The sequence below is a fragment of the Lynx canadensis genome, chromosome B3 (assembly GCF_007474595.2).
Source record: "Lynx canadensis isolate LIC74 chromosome B3, mLynCan4.pri.v2, whole genome shotgun sequence".
NCBI lineage: Eukaryota > Metazoa > Chordata > Mammalia > Carnivora > Felidae > Lynx > Lynx canadensis.
Genome location: NC_044308.2, coordinates 47,883,298 through 47,903,433, shown reverse-complemented (window position 1 = coordinate 47,903,433; position 20,136 = coordinate 47,883,298). Strand labels below are relative to the sequence as shown.

At 37.4% G+C, this 20,136-nt stretch overlaps 1 protein-coding gene and 1 long non-coding RNA gene across 2 annotated transcripts in view; one reads left to right on the top strand and one right to left on the bottom strand.

Moving 5' to 3' along the window:
• Positions 1-20,136, top strand: part of TEX9 (testis expressed 9) — a 62,185-nt gene that overhangs the window by 30,153 nt on the left and 11,896 nt on the right. The window contains exon 10 of the mRNA XM_030318115.1: positions 12,956-13,090. Within this exon, the coding sequence (XP_030173975.1) occupies positions 12,956-13,090 (135 nt within the window). The remainder of the gene's footprint in view (positions 1-12,955; positions 13,091-20,136) is intronic.
• Positions 1,810-7,663, bottom strand: LOC115515888. Its single transcript, XR_003969435.1, has 3 exons — positions 7,602-7,663; positions 6,256-6,259; positions 1,810-1,820 (listed from the first exon to the last, which is right to left on the bottom strand). It is a non-coding gene; the product is annotated as an uncharacterized LOC115515888 (long non-coding RNA).

The following is a 20,136-nucleotide window of genomic DNA, read 5'->3' as shown; positions in this document are numbered from 1 at the left end:
TATTGTGCTCTTTTGCCTTAGTTTCCCTCTTTTTTCCTGCTTCATTATTCTCCATAAGTGTGTCCTCTGTATTGTTGATTCACTGCTCTGCTTCATCCATCCTTGCCACTGGGGCATCCATGTAAGAGTGCATCTAAGTTACAACATTTTTAATGTCATCCTGACTAGATTTTACTTTTTTTTTTATCTCTGCAGAAAGGGATTCTATGCTTTTTTATTTTTTATTTTTTTTAATTTATTTATTTAAAAAAAATTTTTTTCTTCAACGTTTATTTATTTTTGGGACAGAGAGAGACAGAGCATGAACAGGGGAGGGGCAGAGAGAGAGGGAGACACAGAATCGGAAACAGGCTCCAGGCTCTGAGCCATCAGCCCAGAGCCTGACGCGGGGCTCGAACTCACGGACCGCGAGATCGTGACCTGGCTGAAGTCGGACGCTTAACCGACTGCGCCACCCAGGCGCCCCGATTCTATGCTTTTTTAAACCCCAGGTAGTATTCTTATTATTGTGATTCTGAATTCTAGTTCATACATCTTACTTTTATTAAGTCCCTGGCTGTCATTTCGTCCTGTTTTCTTTTGGGGTGAATCCTTCGTTTTGTCATTTTGCAGGAAGAAAAAGAATTAATACAATTAAATAAATAAATAAATAAATAAATAAATAAATAAATAAATAAAAGCAACACAGAAAAAAACAAAGGATGCTAGATTCTAGATGTGTTTTGGTCTGGTTGTTGAAAGAGGTTTGATAGAGTAGAGAAAAAAGGGAAAGAAAAGAAAAAAAAAGTTTGAAAATTTTAAAAGATGAATACACTAAAATAGAATAAATTGAAATGGTGAGAGTAAAATAGAACTAAAAAATTTACCAAAAAGTAAAAAATATAGTAGAAAAAATTAAAAATCTTCTTTATAAAAATAATTGTTTTCTCTTCCTATAGTCAAGAATAAAAGGAAAAAAATTGATAGATGGACCAGTGAACAGAATGAAATATGATTAAAGTTATATCCAGTTTACCCTAGAAGTCCAACTATGAAGCACTTTATAGTCCGTGAACTAGGCAGGCAGAGAGACTTGTGGTCCTCTAGAGAACAGTTGGCCCAGTTGGACAGGGCTCGGAGTAATGACACTATTCTCCATTATATGGCACTGCCTAATTTATTGGTAGATGGCACTGCTTAATTTACTGGTGTGGATTATTGTGACACATGTAGCAACAGAGGGGTGAAAATGGTATCACCCAGCTACCCTGTCTCTAGTATCAGAACTCTGTGCTCTTGAGCATTGGCAATCAAGCACCCCTCCTTTGTCTCCAGCTTCTGTTAACTCCCCACTTCTATACTGTGACCAAGCCATCAGCCTGCCAGGCAGCACCTGGCCTAAGTTTTATCTCAGATGGGGCTGTGTTTCTAAACCCCTCACTTCTGAGGGCCCTGCAGCTTTGACCCACTCAGACTCTCTGGGGAATCGCTAGGTGCTGGCCTGCCCTCAGGAACTTTCACATGACTGCTTTGCTACAGATTCCCAGAGGCTACAGCCAGGTGCCTACCTGCCCCAGAAAAAGTTTGCACAATCATGTAGCAGCAGTGTTTCAAGGATTATGGGAAGTTACAACACACATCTGGCGCCAGGTTTCACCCTCAACGTCCTTGTTCCAACAGCAGCGAACATAGCTGTTCTCCAGAAACCCCTGGGACCTTTGCCTTTGGGGAGGCCGCACAGCCTCTATCTAATGTCCTCCCAGCAGGGGAACCGCCACTGTCCATGTGGCCTGAGGACCCCTTGGTCCTCACTGTCTTCTCCTGGGGATTCGCTCTTCCTACTAGAGCTCCGCCAGGTATCAAGCTGCAGAGTTTCAGACTCTGTACTCTCCTGTTCATACAGTCTGAAAGGTATCCAAACCCTCTCCTTTCTCCCTGTCTTGTTCAGTCCCTTGCAGGTTTTCTACTCTTTCTCTTTCCCTCCAGCTGCTTTAGGGGGGAGTGCTTTTTCTGTACTCTCCATCCTCTCTCTGCAAGCAAAACCAGCTCCCTACCCTCTCTGTCTTCTCTCTCCCCTTTTCATATCTCTGTGCCACGTACCTGCTGAATTCTGTGGTTCAGGTTGTATTGTTATGTTAATCCTCAAATCAGTTTTCTAGGTGTGCAAGATGGTTTGGTGTTGATCTGGCTGCATTTCAGGGACAAGAGAGGCAAAAAAAAAAACTTCCTTGCTGCTCCTCCATGTTAGCTGGCAACTCTCAAATTTCTATCTGTCTCTTCTTTGCTTACATAAGCACTTAAAGCTATCAATTTTCCTCTAAGTGCTGCCTTATCTGCATTCCACAAATTTTGATGTTGTCTTTTTATTTTCATTAAGTTCAATGTATATTCCCATTTCCTTTATAATTTTTCTTGATCATTGGATTATATAGAAGTATATTGTTTAATTTCTAAATAATTGGGCATTTTTCATATCTTTCTGTTGATTTCTAATTTAATTCTGTAGTGTGAGAACCTACCCTGTATGATTTCATTCTTTTAAAATTTATCTCAACTAGTTTTATGGACCAGCATTTAGCATCTTTTGATGAATACTTCATGTAATTTGAAAAAAATATATAGTATACTGTGTTGAATGGAGTGTTCTGCAAATATTAGGGTGAGTTTGTTGATGGTGTTGTTAAAGTGCTTAATCATTTATTAGTGCTGATGCTGAAATCTCTGACTAGAGTTGTGGATTTGTCTTTTTCTCCTTTCAGTTATATCAGTTTTGGATTCATGTATTTTCAGTCTCTATTTTGGATGCCTGCACAATTAGAACTCTAGTGGTTTTGATTAATGCTTCTTTGTAAATACTTTTTTAAAATCTCTGATGATATTTCTTGTTCCAAAGTCGACTTACTTTTTCTGATATTAGTGTAGTAGTTCCAGCTTCATGATGCATAGTGTTTGTGTGATACATCTTTTTTCATCTTTTTACTTGTCATCTGCCTTTTATACTGAGAATGAGTTTGTTATAGCCAGTACAAAATTGGGTTTTGCTTTTTTATCTACTTCGATGGTCTCTGTCTCTCATTGGCATGTTCATACCAATTACATTAATTCAGGTTTTGATATTTGGATTTAAATCTATCATCTTGCTTTTCTAACTGTTCTGTTACTTCTTTTCTCTTCTGAATTGAATATTTTTTAGTATTTTGTGGTTTTTCCCCTATTGGCTATATCTTTGTTTTATATTTTTATGTTAGATTTAACACAAAAAACATCAAAAATGTTTGCATGCATAAATTACATCAAACACAAAAAACATATTTACCATATCACAATCTACCTTCAAATCATGTTATACTATTTCAAATACAAGACGCTCACAACCATATACTCCATTTCTACCTCCTTTCCTTTATGCTTTTGTTGTTATACATTTACTTTTAAATGTCATAAATCTCACAATGTTTCTTTAAATAGTTATAGTTTAAAAAGATTAACGTATGAAAATGCCTTTTATACTTGCCATTTCTGGTATTCTTCATTCTTTAGATCTGTTTTTGTATATGTCTGCTTGAAATAACTACCCTTTCCATTTTTGTGGTATCAGGTTGCTAATTACTGATTCTTTGTTTTTGTTTGTTTGAAAAAAGACTCTTTTCTTTCAATTTTTTTTATTTTGAAAATTATAGATTCACAGAAAGCTGGAAAAATAATAAGTCCTGTGTACCCTTCACTCAGTTCCCCTCATTGATAACATTGAACATAATTACAGTACAATATCAAAACCAGGAAACCAACATTGGTACACACCACAGGTATTATTCATATTTCATCAATTTTGTATGCACTTGTGTTTGGACCCTTACATTTTTGAAGGGTATTTTCCTCTAGAGATAGAATTATCAGTTGAAAATTTTTGTCTTCTTTTAGTACTTTAAAGATACCATCCCACTGTCTCCTAGGTTATGTCATTTCTGACAAAAATTTCACAGTAATTCTTTGCTCTGTCTACCTTTTTATTTTTATATCTTTTATCTCTTCTTTTAAGACATTCCCTGGTACTGGTTTTCAGCAATTTGATAATGATGTGTTTTCTTAGTTTTGTGTGGAGAATGTGTTTATTCTGCTTGAAGTTTGTAGAACTTTTTGGATCTGTGGGTTTATAATGTTCCTGAAATTTGGAAAATGTTGGCAATTATTTCTTTCAGTATTTTTTCTTTCTCCTCTCTTTCTCTCCCCTGACTTGAGACTTCAATTATACTTTTGTTACACCACTTGATATTATCACACTGATAATATATCAATGATATTAGGTCACTGATGTTTTTAAGCCTTTTTCCTTTATATTTTTTGTTTGGATAGATTCTGTTGCTATGTCTTCAGTAGTTCACTCATCTTTTCTTTTCAATGTCTGATGTGTTCTTATTCTTAACCCAGTGAAAAGTTCATTTGGATATATTATTTATCTGTAGAAGTTCCATTTGATTCTGTTTTATATTTTCAATTTATGTTCTCATTATAATAATGTATATAATTAAAATAGCTGTTTGGAAAGCCTTGTCTGCTGGATCCATCATTTTTCTCAGATAAGGATTTGTTTCTCTTGACTATTTTTTCTCCTGGAGATCAATCACATTTTCCTGCTTCTTGAATTGGTTAGTGATTTTATATTGGATGATAGACATTGTGAATGTTATATTATTGAGTGTCTGTGTTTAGTGTGCTCTTTGAAGATAGTATTGGGTTTTAACAGATATTTTTCAATATAGTCCCTTTGAGTCCTGTTTTTAAGTTTGGCTGGGTGTGTCTAGAGTAGCCTCCAAGAATAATTCAACTCTACTACCAAGGCTTCCCTTAAAGATATCTTCCAAAATCTCGACTGAATGCCTTAGATTATCACTATGGACTCTCACTTCTGTCTGTTTAGAGCTCAAATGTCTTCGTTCCTTGTCTGAATGACGTGAATTGTTCTATATACACTTCCTGCTTGTTCTTTGCTGGCCTTGTTGAGTTTCTCTGTATGCAGGTGTGGCCTAGTCCTCAGTATGTGGATTCCTGAAGCTCCTTCCTAATGGAGTTCCTCCTTACTTGAACCCTTCTTAGAAATTCTAGCTGCCTCAGTCTCCTCCAACTCCCATCTCTGTCTCCTTACTCAGCTCAACAGACCTTGAGCTCTATTTGTGTTTTCTCCTCCTTGTACCCAAAGTGTGGGTGTTGCCTTGAGGCTGAATGCTGAGGTGATTATAGGACTACTTCATTTATTTCCTTTCTGTCAGGAATCACCATCCTACTGTTTTCCATGATCTCTAAATAGTTATTTAACAAGTTTTGATTATTTCTTTTAGTTGTTTATGATGTGTTTTTATGTTAGATCCTTATTGTTTATCATGTGTGGAAGACTTAATCTCTGTTTTATGTTGGTTTTGGTCAAATTAAAGTCAGCAGGTACATCGACAAGTTTCTCTGACCATGAATTATGTCACACAAACATGCTTATCATTAGTAACTCACTTTTTAAAAAGTCTGCTCTCTCTTTATCTTTTTCCCCAGCTAAAATTGATGCTTGTATAATTTCTTGAAGATACTTTATTCTTTTTTGCTTTTATAGCAAAACTACTCAAAATCATTTTCTTAATTTCTTCAAGTTCTTATCTTGCAAAGAAAGCTTTTTAAATTTTTGCCTAGATGTGTCCTGTAGAGCTGTTATATTAATGGTCCTTTTGTTTAATATTGTGTAGTTTACAAATTGCTATCACATACATAAGATAGTTGTGTATAGTCAAATATATTTTTATTATACAGATCTGCATCTCCCCCCAGTTCTTTATTCCCTTCCTCCCAGCTTAGTTTTCATGTTCACTACTTAATTATCCATTGTATATTCTTAATTTCCCTGCAAATCTAGTGTGTGGGCAAAACCCAAGCCTAGTTAAACCTAATGTCCTTGCTACTGCATGCTTCCTCAAGTGCAGTGAATTTGGGCTGTCAAAACAAAACAAAACAAAAAAACACCAGCCAAATGGATTGGTCCTATTTTAATTTATTTTACAAATCTCAGGTGTAATGCCATTTTCCTCTCCAACTTTCTGAGAAGTCATTTCCCTCTCCCAAGATGATTATTAAACAGGTGAACTTTTCTCCTCAACTTTTCAGTACTTCTTCTAACTTTCCCATTTTAAGTTCATGACTTTGCCCCCTGTTTTACTAAGAAAATAAAATCAAAAGATAACTCTTTCTCATCCTGTCACTAAATATGTGAATGTCTCTGCCTCTCTACCCATCTACTCTGCTTCCCCCTAATGTATGACAATAGATTCCTACCTCTTCTGTGTAAATGCCTCTCTTTACTGTGCACTGGATCACATACCCTCTCTCCTACTCAAGGACTTTGCTTCTACAATTATCCTGTCTTTGTCTTTCAAAAATCACATTCACCTATTGGATTATTCATATCATCATAGAAACATGTTATAGAATATGCAATATATTTTTTAAAACCTCCATAGATCTTGTATGTACCTCCAGCTCTATAACATTGCTCCCCATTATAGTGAAGCTTGTTAAAATGGTTGTTTATACTCAATGTCTCTATTCCTCATTTGTCATTCTCTCCTGAAACTAGTCTAGTTAGGTTTCCATCTCTGCTCTGCCTCAGAACCATTCTTTACAACATCATCAGTAATCCACACTGCCAGTTGTAGTCAGTTACTATTCCTTTCAGTAATTTGTCTCTCAGTAACATTTGCCATGGTTGATTACTCACTCCTTGAAATACTTTTCATTTGACTTCTATAGCACACTTAATGATTTTCTTCCTTATTTTCTTGATCTTTACATGTTGAAGTGCCCAAGGCTGAGTCCTTGGCTCTCTTCACTATTCTGTCTACATCCAGTTGTTAGATGCTCTCATTCACTTCCATGGCTTTATATACCATTCATATATTGATCACCACCACATTTCTTTTTCTTACTCTAACCTCTTCATAGGTGCCCACTTGATACTTCTGCTTGATATGTTAAACTTCGTACGTCTTAAAAGGAGCTCCTGCTTCCCTGCACTCTGCAAACAAGCTTCTCCTCTCCTTCTCAGTAAAAGACATCAAGTTGTTCAGGCCAAAATCCAAAAGTCCTGTTGCTCCTTCTCTCTTCCCATATCTACATCCAACCCATCAACAAGCTCTGTCAATTCTATCTTCAAAATACATAGAATTAACTACTTATCAAAAACTCACTACTTCTATCCAAGCCCCAGCTACTGTCGTTCACTTACTCTATTCCAGTAACCTCCTAGATTGATAGTCCTACCTCAATAGCAATACCACCTCGGTGATCTTTGAATATGCTGAGTGGATTCCTACCTCAGGATCTTTGTTTTCATTGTTCCTTCAGTCTATAAGTCTTCCCTCCAGATCTTTACAAGAATCATCCCCACATTTGGAAGCCTTACAAATGTAAATTTCAGGAGTAAATATGACTCTCTTAAGGTAGCCAAATGCCTCATCACCTAATTAGTGACATGCATGAATGGATGAACAAGATTCCCACTGTCCCTACCTAGTATCCAGTGAAACCACAGCCAGGGGAACAGGCTTGGTGGAATCGGGGTGGGGGAGAAAGAAGACCCTGTTGACCTTGACTCTAGTCTGGCATGGTGAAGAGACATGAGAGCTGTAGAATAAGTGGGAGGCCCCCGGTGGCCCACCCCCCATCCCTGTGAGGGGTTAACCAGGTAATGGGTCAACCAGGCAATTAGAGAAGAAATTTAAAAATAGATGGAAACAAATGAAAATGAAAATACAACAATCCAAATGCTTTGGGATGCAGCAAAGGCAGTCCTGAGAGGAATATACATTGCAATCCTGGCCTATCTCAAGAAACAAGAAAAATCCCAAATATAAAATCTAACAGCACACGTAAAGGAAATAGAAGCAGAACAGCAAAGACACCCCAAACCCAGCAGAAGAGAAATAATAATGATCAGAGCAGAAATAATATAGGATCTAAAAAAAAAAAAACCTGTAGAACAGATCAATGAAACCAAGAGTTGGTTTTTTTAAAAAATAAACAAAATTGATAAACCTCTAGCCAGGCTTCTCAAAAAGAAAAAGGAGAGGACCTAAATAGATAAAATCATGAATGAAAATGGAATTATTACAACCAATCCCTCAGAGATACAAGCAATTATCAGGGAATACTATGAAAAATTATATGCCAACAAACTGGACAACCTGGAAGAAATGGAGAAATTCCATTGGAATTCCAACTTCTGTTGGAAGGTCTAGCATCAGCAATCAGACAACAAAAGGAAATCAAAGGCTTCAAAATTGGCAAAGATGAAGTCAAGCTTTCACTTTTTGCAGATGACATGATATTATACATGGAAAACCCGGCAGACACTACCAAAAGTCTGCTAGAACTGATACATGAATTCTGCAAAGTCGCAGGATACAAAATTAATGTACAGAAATCAGTTGCATTCTTATACGCTAATAATGAAGCAACAGAAAGACAAATAAACTGATCCCATTTACAATTGCACCAAGAATCATAAAATACCTAGGAATAAACCTAACTAAAGATTTAAAAGATCTGTATGCTGAAAACTATAGAAGGCTTATGAAGGAAATTGAAGAAGATACAAAGAAATGGAAAAACATTCCATGCTCATGCATGGGAAGAATAAATATTGTTAAAATGTCAATACTACCCAAAGCTATCTACACATTCAATGCAATCCCAATCAAAATGGCACCAGCATTCTTCTCAAAGCTAGAACAAGCAATCCTAAAATTTGTATGGAACCACAAAAGACCCCGAATACCCAAAGAATATTGAAGAAGACCAAAGTGGGAGGCATCACAATTCCAGACTTTAGCCTCTACTACAAAGCTGTAATCATCAAGACAGCATGGTATTGGCACAAAAACAGACACATAGACCGATAGAATAGAATAGAGACTCCAGAATTGGACCCACAAAAGTATGGCCAACTAGTCTTTGACAAAGCAGGAAAGAATATCCAATGGAAAAAGACAGTCTCTTTAACAAATGGTGCTGGCAGAACTGGACAGCAACATGCAGAAGAATGAAACTAGACCACTTTCTTTCACCATTCACAAAAATAAACTGAAAATGGACAAAGGACCTGAATGTGAGACAGGAAACCATCCAAACCCTAGAGGAGAAAGCAGGAAAAAACCTCTCTGACCTCAGCCGCAGCAATGTCTTACTTGATACATCCCCAAAGGCAAGGGAATTAAAAGCAAAAATGAACTATTGGGACCTTATGAAGATAAAAAGCTTCTGCACAGCAAAGGAAACAACCAACAAAACTAAAAGGCAACCAACGGAATGGGAAAGATATTTGCAAATGACTTGTGAGACAAAGGGCTAATATCCAAAATCTATAAAGAACTCACCAAACTCCACACCCGAAAAACAAATAACCCAGTGAAGAAATGGGCAGAAAACATGAATAGACACTTTTCTAAAGAAGACATCCAGATGGCCAGCAGCCACATGAAGAGATGCTCAACATCACTCCTCATCAGGGAAATACAAATCAAAACCACACTGAGATAACACCTCACACCAGTTAAAGTGGTTAAAATGAACAAATCAGGAGACTATAGATGCTGGAAAGGATGTAGAGAAACGGGAACCCTCTTGCACTGTTGGTGGGAATGTAAACTAGTGCAGCCGCTCTGGAAAGCAGTGTGGAGGTTCCTCAAAAAATTAAAAATAGATCTACTCTATGACCCAGCAGTAGTACTGCTAGGAATTTACCCAAGGGATACAGGAGTGCTGATGCATAGGGGCACTTGTACCCCAATGTTTATAGCAGCACTTTCAACAATAGCCAAATTATGGAAAGAGCCTAAATGTCCATCAACTGATGAATGAATAAAGAAATTGTGGTTTATATACACAATGGAATACTACTTGGCAATGAGAAAGAATGAAATATGGCCTTTTGTAGCAATGTGGATGGAACTGGAGAGTGTGATGCTAAGTGAAATAAGTCATACAGAGAAAGACAGATACCATATGTTTTCACTCTTATGTGGATCCTGAGAAACTTGACAGAAGACCATGGGAGAGGGGAAGGAAAAAAAAAGTTAGGGAGGGAGCCAAATCATAAGAGACTTTTAAAAACTGAGAATAAACTGAGGATTGATGGGGGTGGGAGGGAGGGGAAAGTGGGTGATGGGCATTGAGGAGGGCACCTTTTGGGATGAGCACTGGGTGTTGTATGGAAACCAAGCTGACAATAAATTTCATTAAAAAAAAAATAAGTGGGAGGCCCCTGGCGTCCCCGCCCCCCCCATGAGGGCGCGGGGCAGGGTCCTCCGGCCTTGCCGGCCAGCGGTGAAATACCACTACTCTTACCGTTTTTTTCACTGACCCACTGAGGCAGGGCAGGATGAGCCCCAAGGGGCTCTCGCTTCTGGCGCCAAGCCTTCTTTATTTTTCTTCATAGACCTTATCACTACCAGATATTATGTATGAGTATGTATATATGTATGTGCTTATCATCTGTCTTTTCGTCTAGAAGGTAAGCTTTATGAAGGGAGGAACTTTGGTTAATTATCATGTGCCCATCATTCATATAGAATAGTACCTGGCACATAGTAAGTGCTTGATAAATGTGTTGCATAAGTAATTAGATATACATCTCATCACTTCCAATTTCAGATGTGGAAACTGAGTCTATCACAGTTCATAGGTTTTCTGACTCCACGTTTAATGCTCTTTGTACCTTAGCCACCTGTTTCTAGAACCTTATCTGATCATTTACTTGTTGTCCTCATGTGATTATTTCTCTTCTAAATTACTGTGGCAACTTGTTCCTCTTAAAGCATTTGCTACATTTCATCCTGTGCTGTGGCTACTGATACATACCTCTCTGTATTCTTGCCCTCTTGTAGTGCCTTATGAATGCTTTAAAAGTTATCAGAGGATGGCAAATTATTTCTTGGATCTCATACTCTTTGAGTTTTAAAGTCAGATTTTCTTTAAGCTATCTAGATTTTTCTTTTAAAGCTGATGTAAAAGTAAGGGCTTGAGATCTTTCATAAAATTTTTCTCTAACAACATGTAAACTGCTTAACTTTGGTAACAATAGGTTTACTGTATTGAGTATTTTCAGCATATATAAAAAATATTGGTACTTTGTATGCATTTTGTAAAGAGTCCTTGAGTGTGACTGAAAACAGCAATGTTTTCAAGTTTTTGGTAAGGTTTTCCCTTAGTAGATTTACTCGTATAGGAATATTTTATTTCGTATTTTAGTATTCTAATGGCTACCATTTTTCTTTTTCACTTCTCCCAAGCAGGAGGTCAATATTGATTCACAAAAAGGGGAACATAATGTGGTGTAGGATGGTTTCCATTTTTCTATGAAGCAGGTTACAAAGTCACCAGAAGGAAAGAGAAGGGCAAAGATTTATTTCATATTCTTATGAGAGGAGGCTGAAATGAGGCAGCTAGAATTGTGGACTTTCTAGCTAATGAGAATCTCTGCCTTTTCCATGTGAACAGTGAGATAAATCAAGCTTGCTCTTACTGTAGCTACCACCCACAAAGCTGTGAAGAAGGCTGGTGATAGCAGATGGTATCCATACACAGTTTGATTTGTTTAGAAACCTACATAAAGAGCAGCATGTGTTTTGTTGTATTTTGTTTTGTTTTGCCCTTAATTACTCAGAGCCAGGGAGATCAGTTTTCAAATAAAACCTAGTGATGCAGCCAGGAGAAAAAAAAACTTAATAAAAGAAGAAAACAGACAACTGTAGCTTTAACTGCATCATTTCAATTCCCTGATATTTATTGAGTATGTGTTGTATATAAAGCTCTGTACTAGGCACTATAGGAAATGCAAAGAAGAGTGAGTTAAGTATTACAAAATAAATTTAATTGAATAAACATGTCATTAAACTTCTGGGAATACAGAAATTAAGACCATTTCTATCCTTAATGAGTTTATATTATAGTGGGGGAAATGAAGTAAATGGATAGTTTCAGTTCTCCACAGCAGGTACCATGATAAATGTGCGTCACGGTGTTGTAGAAGCTCTAAAGAAAGGGTACCTAATCCAGCCTAGGAGGAGAATGAGGAAGATAATGAGGGAAGGCTTCTTGGAGGAGGTAAAGCCCTCGTGTACACCCTTCACTGAGTTTTAAAGGATAAGCATGTAAAAATGAGGAGTAGGCAGGAGGGATCAGGGCAGAAGCAAGAGCATGAGCAAAGGCTTAGAGGCAAGAAACATCATAGCTTTAGAAGAGATCCACATACTGCTGATACATCTGAAGGTAACATTTCTGGCAGGAGATGAAACTGTAGTGCCAGATGATGGTAGAATTTGGAGTTTATCCTACATGTTCATGTTTCTTCATGTGTGGCCTGTAGACTCTGTGCAGCAGCATCTCTTAGAATATTTGCAGAAATGCAAGTCTAAACCTACCCCAAGATGGGGAAAATTAATCCACAAGATCTGTTGTTTGTGCTCAGAGTTGGGATTCTCCCTATAAGGCTAACATAGAATGCTCTGTTTTTAACAAATATTTCTTCTATACTTCGTTAGGTGTACATAAACACAGTGTTTATGAGAGAGTTTGTGCCTTACATGGGTGTTTTGGGGAGGTTCCCAAAGGAAGAATTGTAGTTACAAGGAGTTGCTTATAAAATAAATACAGAGAATCTCTATACTACATAAAAAGAAGTAGAAAATTCCAAACAAATAGTAATTTGAAAGTTGAATTCATAACTACATTTTTAAGGATATATTTTCCTACTACTAATTTGGAAGTAAGAATTCCCTGAGACTTCTGTCAGTCAGTCTTCAGCCCTCCGCCCCCAGCTGTGTGTGTGTGTGTGTGTGTGTGTGTGTGTGTAAAACTTGGGAGAAATGGAAAATGTTATATAATAATAGAGGGAACTTGTGATATATTTATAAATGTCCCATATATTTCTTTTACTGTACAGGAATTAGAAAATAAAAGAAGACTACAAAAACAGGCTGCTACTAATCAAAGTGCTACAGAAGTTCGGTTGAATAGAGCTCTAGAAGAGGCAGAAAAGTATAAATTGGAGTTAAGTAAATCAAGGCAAAATAACAAGGTATGGAAAAATTGAACAGTTTGGGTAGTGGTCACCTTTGGTAACTTCTTTTATGCAAGAGTCAAAAATAATAGTTTTTAAATTATAATTCTTGATGTCATGGCAAACATTTCTCTTCAAAGAAGAAATACTTTCATCATCAATATGTACATCTTCAATAAGTTAGGATTATATTTCTTGGGCTATTGCCATAATTGGATGATAGCACACCTCTTTAGAGGATTCAGTCATTTTCCCATCCAAAAATCTTTATTGTGTGCACAGATTATGTGCCAGACATTTTTCTAATCTCTGGGGATAGATGAAAGGAAAATGTCCTTTTTGCACCTCAAGTCTGCTTCCTTCTCTGAGCCTCAATTTTTCAGTATATCAATGCAATTATGTGGTTCTCAAACTTGAGCGTGTATCAGAATTACCTGGAAGGCTTATTAAAACACACATTGCTGGGCCCCAACCCCAGAGTTTCAGATTTAGTAGGTCTGGGGTGATGCCTGTTTTAACTACTTTAAGGAAGCAGTTTTAACAAGTTCCCAGGTTGATGCTGATGCCACTGGTTCTGAGACAACATTTTGATAGTCACTATTATAGGGTTGTTGTAAGGATGACTGTTGTATCCTGGTATCTAGCCAGTGATGGGCATAGAATTAGCACTCAGTCCCTGAAATGTCTGTTGAATAAATAAAGGCTCACATATCCATGTTGTGTAAAAACCTTTTGTATACTGTATTTTGTATATCAAAATCTTGTATAAATTTTGGCTATTAGTTTTTGGTTCTATGTCAGCCTAAAAGTGATGCTCCATTGGAATCTCTCCCTTAGGACAATAATGAATACTTTAACAATGACTTGGGTGATGAAATTAGGAGCCACTGTCATTATAGACACAGATGATACATTTTGGACTAAATTAATAACACTTAATAAGTGTTAGAACTAACACTAACACTATGTTAGAACATAGAACTAAACTGAACTTGATGAATCCTCTAACATGTTTAACAGAGGCAAATATGTTACAGTGACTAAAGAGTTTTAAGATATCTTCTGTGAGATAGTTTATGCTGTGTGATCAGACTATGTTCATGTTCAAGAGCCATCAATGATAGTATGATGACAGGGATTTATTAATAGAAGTTAGTAAGCAAGTTAGGAAGTCATCTTTATAACTTGCCAATAATTAGCATGCTCTTGGAGTATTATTTTCACTTTGGTGCACTCTGAAGGGATTTTGAAGAAAATAGAATAACCGTGTATATGCCAGGATTTGCTAATTCTTGGTTGTAGATGTGATGTCTGTTTTAGCACACACATTAGAGAAGCAGAAGGAAAAACTTGTTTCCATGACAGCAATAATCCCAAGCCATTTTACAAATTCAAGTAATGAGGATTTGGTATGCGAACTCAGTTTAAAACCATCAACACTGTAAAAACAAATGTGTCCAAGATAAATTTCTGATCCCAAGTCAGCATTATGGGTGATGAGTTTAAAGACAGTTGGGATAACATTTTGTGTAACTATTTGCTATGAAGTAGGCATTTCAAGATCAGAGTTCTTAGACGTAACTTATTTCAGATTTCTGAAAAAATATGTGTATGTCTTTAAGTTTTTCATTTTTTAATTATTTTGCTTTATTTCTAACTTCTTTCTTTGAAGAACTCTTTGGGCATATGCTGTTAGGTTTTTCCTTGTCGTCTAGTCTGTATATAAGTTTTGTGAGGAGGTATATTTTATTTTCCATTTTAATTCTTTGTACTTTGCTTCTCATTCTCATTAGACATATAAATAGGTAGGTAATTAAAATTATTCAGGTCTGTATGTTTAAGAAATAGTAAATTTTCCATAAAATAGAACAAGATTTCCTCAGAGTCATAAGAAAGTTAAAGATTTATTTTAAAAATAATGATATATTTATTCTCCACAGAGGTTAGGAAACAAGTAATCTGGCCTTAGAATAAGAGTAACTTTCAAAATGAAAAGTCAGTCAGCTTAAACCAGATGCTGCATGAGTGGAGGGACCCTGACTGTCTCATCCATTGTTGGGTCTCAGTGCCTGAAACATAATAATTGCCCCTGAAACACACTGCAGGAAGGAATGAGGAAAAACAACTTTGTGATGGTTTAATTGGAATTCTTAAAAACAGGGCATTTGATGATTTGCTTGTAATCCATTTAAAACATGTCACCAAGTCCATGTCATTTAGGAACAAATAATTTCTAATTCTTCCTTAATTCATTCAGAAATATTTATGAGGGCCTTCTAGGTACCTGCCAGATTTTTACTAGAGGCTAGAGATATAAACATGATAAAAATAAATGTGGTGCTTATAATCACGCACTTCATAGTGAAGAAGCTGTGTGTTAGACAGTTCATCAAGCAAAACTAAGGTGCAACTGTGCTTTCAGCAGGTAACCAGGTCAAGGAATGCTTTTTTTTTTAATTCTTTTTTTTTTTAATGTTATTTATTTTGAGAGAGACAGAGCACGAGCAGGGGCAGAGAGGGAGGGAGACACAGAACTTGAAGCAGGCTCCAGGCTCTGCGCTGTCAGCACAGAGCCCGACGCGGGGCTCAAACCCACAAACCACGAGATCATGACCTGAGCTGAAGTTGGACACTTAACTGACTGAGCCAACCCTGCACCTCAAGGAATGCTTTTTTAAAAAGTAATTCTAAGCTAAGTTCTAAATAATATTAATGAGTTAGATGCTAGATTATGGACAAAAGGAATCCTATATAAAAAATGGCACTGTGGCAAGAAGAAAGACAAGGTATGAAAGTCAGGGATGGATATCAAGGGAGTGTTGCAAAGTGAGGCCTCCAACATTAGGTAGAGGCCAAACCATCTGGATCCTTTAGGCCATGTTAAGTATTACAGGTTTTACCCAAAGAGTAGTATAAAGTCACTGTATGGTTATTTGAAAAAGGTGAAAGGAGACTATGCTATGATCAGATGTGTACCTGGAAAGTATTTCTGTGTGCTGTGTGGATAATTGATTGGAAGGATGGATGCTGGTTAAGAGATGCAGCGTGAAAGATGAGGTAGCTTGGACTAAACTGGTAGTGGTAGAATCAAGTCGCATTCTTTTATATGAGAATATCTAATTTTCCCAGCACCATTTATTGAAAACACTATCATTTTCCCATTATTAGTTGACTGTATATGCATGGATTAATTTCTGGGCTCTTGATTCTGTTCCAGTGGTCTATGTGTCTGCTTTTATGCCAATACCATACTATTTTAATTACTAGTCTTACAATATAGCTTGAAATCAGGAAGTGTGATGCCTCCATGAGCAGGGAATGTTCTTCCATTTCTTTATATCTTCTCCAATTTCCTTTATAAGCTTTCTATAGTTTTCAGCATACCGATCTTTTACATCTTTGGTTAGATTTATCCCTAGGTATTTTATGCTTCTTGGTGCAATTGTGAATGGGATCAGTTTCTTTATTTGTCTTTCTGTTGCTTCATTATTAGTGTATAAGAATGCAACTGATTTCTGTACATTGATTTTATATCCTGCAACTTTGCTGAATTCATCTATCAGTTCTAGCAGACTTTTGGTGGAGTCTATCGGATTTTCCATGTATAGTATCATGTCATCTGCAAAGAAAGCTTGACTTCATCTTTGCCAGTTTTGATGCCTTTGATTTCCTTTTGTTGTCTGATTGCTGATGCTAGAACTTCCAACACTATGTTAAACAACAGCAGTGAGAGTGGACATCCCTGTCGTGTTCCTGATCTCAGGGAAAAAGCTCTCAGTTTTTCCCCATTGAGGATGATGTTAGCTGTGGGCTTTTCATAAATGGCTTTTATGACGTTTAAGTATGTTCCTTCTATCCCAGCTTTCTGAAGGGTTTTTATTAAGAAAGGGTGCTGAATTTTGTCAAATGCCTTTTCTGCATCGATTGACAGGATCATATGGTTCTTATCTTTTCTTTTGTTAATGTGATGTATCACATTGATTGATTTGCGAATGTTCAACCAGCCCTGCAGCCCAGGAATGAATCCCACTTGATCATGGTGAATAATTCTTTTTATATGCTGTTGAATTTGATTTGCTAGTATCTTATTGAGAATTTTTGCATCTGTATTCATCAGGGATATTGGCCTGTGGTTCTCTTATTTTACTGGGTCTCTGTGTGGTTTAGGAATGAAAGTAATACTGGCTTCATAGAATGAGTCTGGAAGTTTTCCTTCCCTTTCTATTTTTTGGAATAGCTTGAGAAGGATCGGTATTATCTCTGCTTTAAACGTCTGGTAGAACTCCCCTGGGAAGCCATCTGGTCCTGGACTCTTATTTGTTGGGAGATTTTTGATGACTGATTCAATTTCTTCGCTGGTTATGGGTCTGTTCAAGCTTTCTATTTCCTCCTGATTGAGTTTTGGAAGCGTGTGGATGTTTAGGAATTTGTCTATTTCTTCCAGGTTGTCCAGTTTGTTGGCATATAATTTTTCATAGTATTCCCTGATAATTGCTTGTATCTCTGAGGGATTGGTTGTAATAATTCCATTTTCATTCATGATTTTATCTATTTGGGTCATCTCCCTTTTCTTTTTGAGAAGCCTGGCTAGAGGTTTGTCAATTTTGTTTATTTTTTCAAAAAACCAACTCTTGGTTTCGTTGATCTGCTCTACAGTTTTTTTAGATTCTATATTGTTTATTTCTGCTCTGATCTTTATTATTTCTCTTCTGCTGCTGGGTTTAGGCTGCCTTTGCTGTTCTGCTTCTATTTCCTTTAGGTGTGCTGTTAGATTTTGTATTTGGGATTTTTCTTGTTTCTTGAGATAGGCCTGGATTGCAATGTATTTTCCTCTTAGGACTGCCTTTGCTGCATCCCAAAGCATTTGGATTGTTGTATTTTCATTTTCATTTGTTTCCATCTATTTTTTAATTTCTTCTCTAATTGCCTGGTTGACCCACTCATTCGTTAGTAGGGTGTTCTTTAACCTCCATGCTTTTGGAGGTTTTCCAGACTTTTTCCTGTGGTTGATTTCAAGCTTCATAGCGTTGTGGTCTGAAAGTATGCATGGTATGATTTCAATTCTTGTATACTTATGAAGGGCTGTTTTGTGACCCAGTATGTGATCTATCTTGGAGAATGTTCCATGTGCACTCGAGAAGAAAGTATATTCTGTTGCTTTGGGATGCAGAGTTCTAAATATATCTGTCAAGTCCATCTGATCCAATATATCATTCAGGGCCCTTGTTTCTTTATTGACCGTGTGTCTAGATGATCTATCCATTGCTGTAAGTGGAGTGTTAAAGTCCCCTGCAATTACCACATTCTTATCAATAAGGTTGCTTATGTTTATGAGTAATTGTTTTATATATTTGGGGGCTCCTGTATTCGGTGCATAGACATTTATAATTGTTACCTCTTCCTGATGGATAGACCCTGTGATTATTATATAATGCCCTTCTTCATCTCTTGTTACAGCCTTTAATTTAAAGTCTAGTTTGTCTGATATAAGTATGGCTACTCCAGCTTTCTTTTGACTTCCAGTAGCATGATAAATAGTTCTCCATCCCCTCACTCTCAATCTGAAGGTGTCATCAGGTCTAAAATGAGTCTCTTGTAGACAGCAAATAGATGGGTCTTGTTTTTTTTTTTTATCCATTCTGATACCCTATGTCTTTTGGTTGGCGCATTGAGTCCATTTACTTTCAGTGTTATTATAGAAAGATATTGGTTTAGAGTCATTGTGATGTCTGTATGTTTTATGCTTGTAGCGATGTCTCTGGTACTTTGTCTCACAGGAGCCCCCTTAGGATCTCTTGTAGGGCTGGTTTAGTGGTGACGAATTCCTTCAGTTTTTGTTTGTTTGGGAAGACATTTATCTCTCCTTCTATTCTAAATGACAGACTTGCTGGATAAAGGATTCTCAGCTACATATTTTTTCCTGTTCATCACATTGAAGATCTCCTGCCATTCCTTTCTGGTCTGCCAAGTTTCAGAAGAGAGATGAGTCACGAGTCTTATAGGTCTCCCTTTATATATTAGGGCACGTTTATCCCTCGCTGCTTTCAGAATTTTCTCTTTATCCTTGTATTTTGCCAGTTTCACTATGATAGGTCGTGCAGAAGATTGATTCAAGTTACGTCTGAAGGGAGTTTTCTGTGCCTCTTGGATTTCAATGCCTTTTTCCTTCCCCAGTTCAGGGAAGTTCTCAGCTATTATTTCTTCAAGAACACCTTCAGCACCTTTCCCTCTCTCTTCCTCCTCTGGAATACCAATTATGCGTATATTATTTCTCTTTAGTGCATTACTTAGTTCTCTAATTTTCCCCTCATACTCCTGGATTTTTTTATCTCTGTCTCAGCTTCCTCTTTTTCCATAATTTTATCTTCTAGTTCACCTATTCTCTCCTCTGCCTCTTCAATCCAAGCCGTTGTCGTTTCCATTTTATTTTGCAGCTCGTTTATAGCGTTTTTTAGTTCCTCCTGACTCTTCCTTAGTCCCTTGATCTCTATAGCAATAGATTCTCTGCTGTCCTCTATACTGTTTCAATCCCAGCGATTAATTTTATGACTATTATTCTAAATTCACTTTCTGTTATATTGTTTAAATCCTTTTTGATCAGTTCATTAGCTGTTGTTATTTCCTGGAGATTCTTTTGAGGGGAATTCTTCCATTTGGTCATTTTGGATAGTCCCTGGAGTGGTGCGGACCTGCAGGGCACTTCCCCTGTGCTGTCTTGAATAACTGGAGTTGGTGGGAGGAGAGCAGTCAGACCTGATGTCTGCCCCCTGCCCACCTTTGGGGCCACAGTCTGACTGGTGTGTGCCTTCTCTTCCCCTCTCCTAGGGGCAGGATTCACTGTGGGGTGGCGTGGCCCGTCTGGGCTACTTGCACACTGCCAGGCTTGTGGTGCTGGGGATCTGGCGTATTAGCTGGGGTGAATCTGCAAGGTGCACAGGGGCGGGAGGGGCAGGCTTAGCTCAGTTCTCCTTCAGTGATCCACTTTAGGAGGGGCCCTGTGGCAGCGGGAGGGAGTCAGACCCGCCGCTGGAGGGGTGGCTCCACAGAAGCACAGCGTTGGGTGT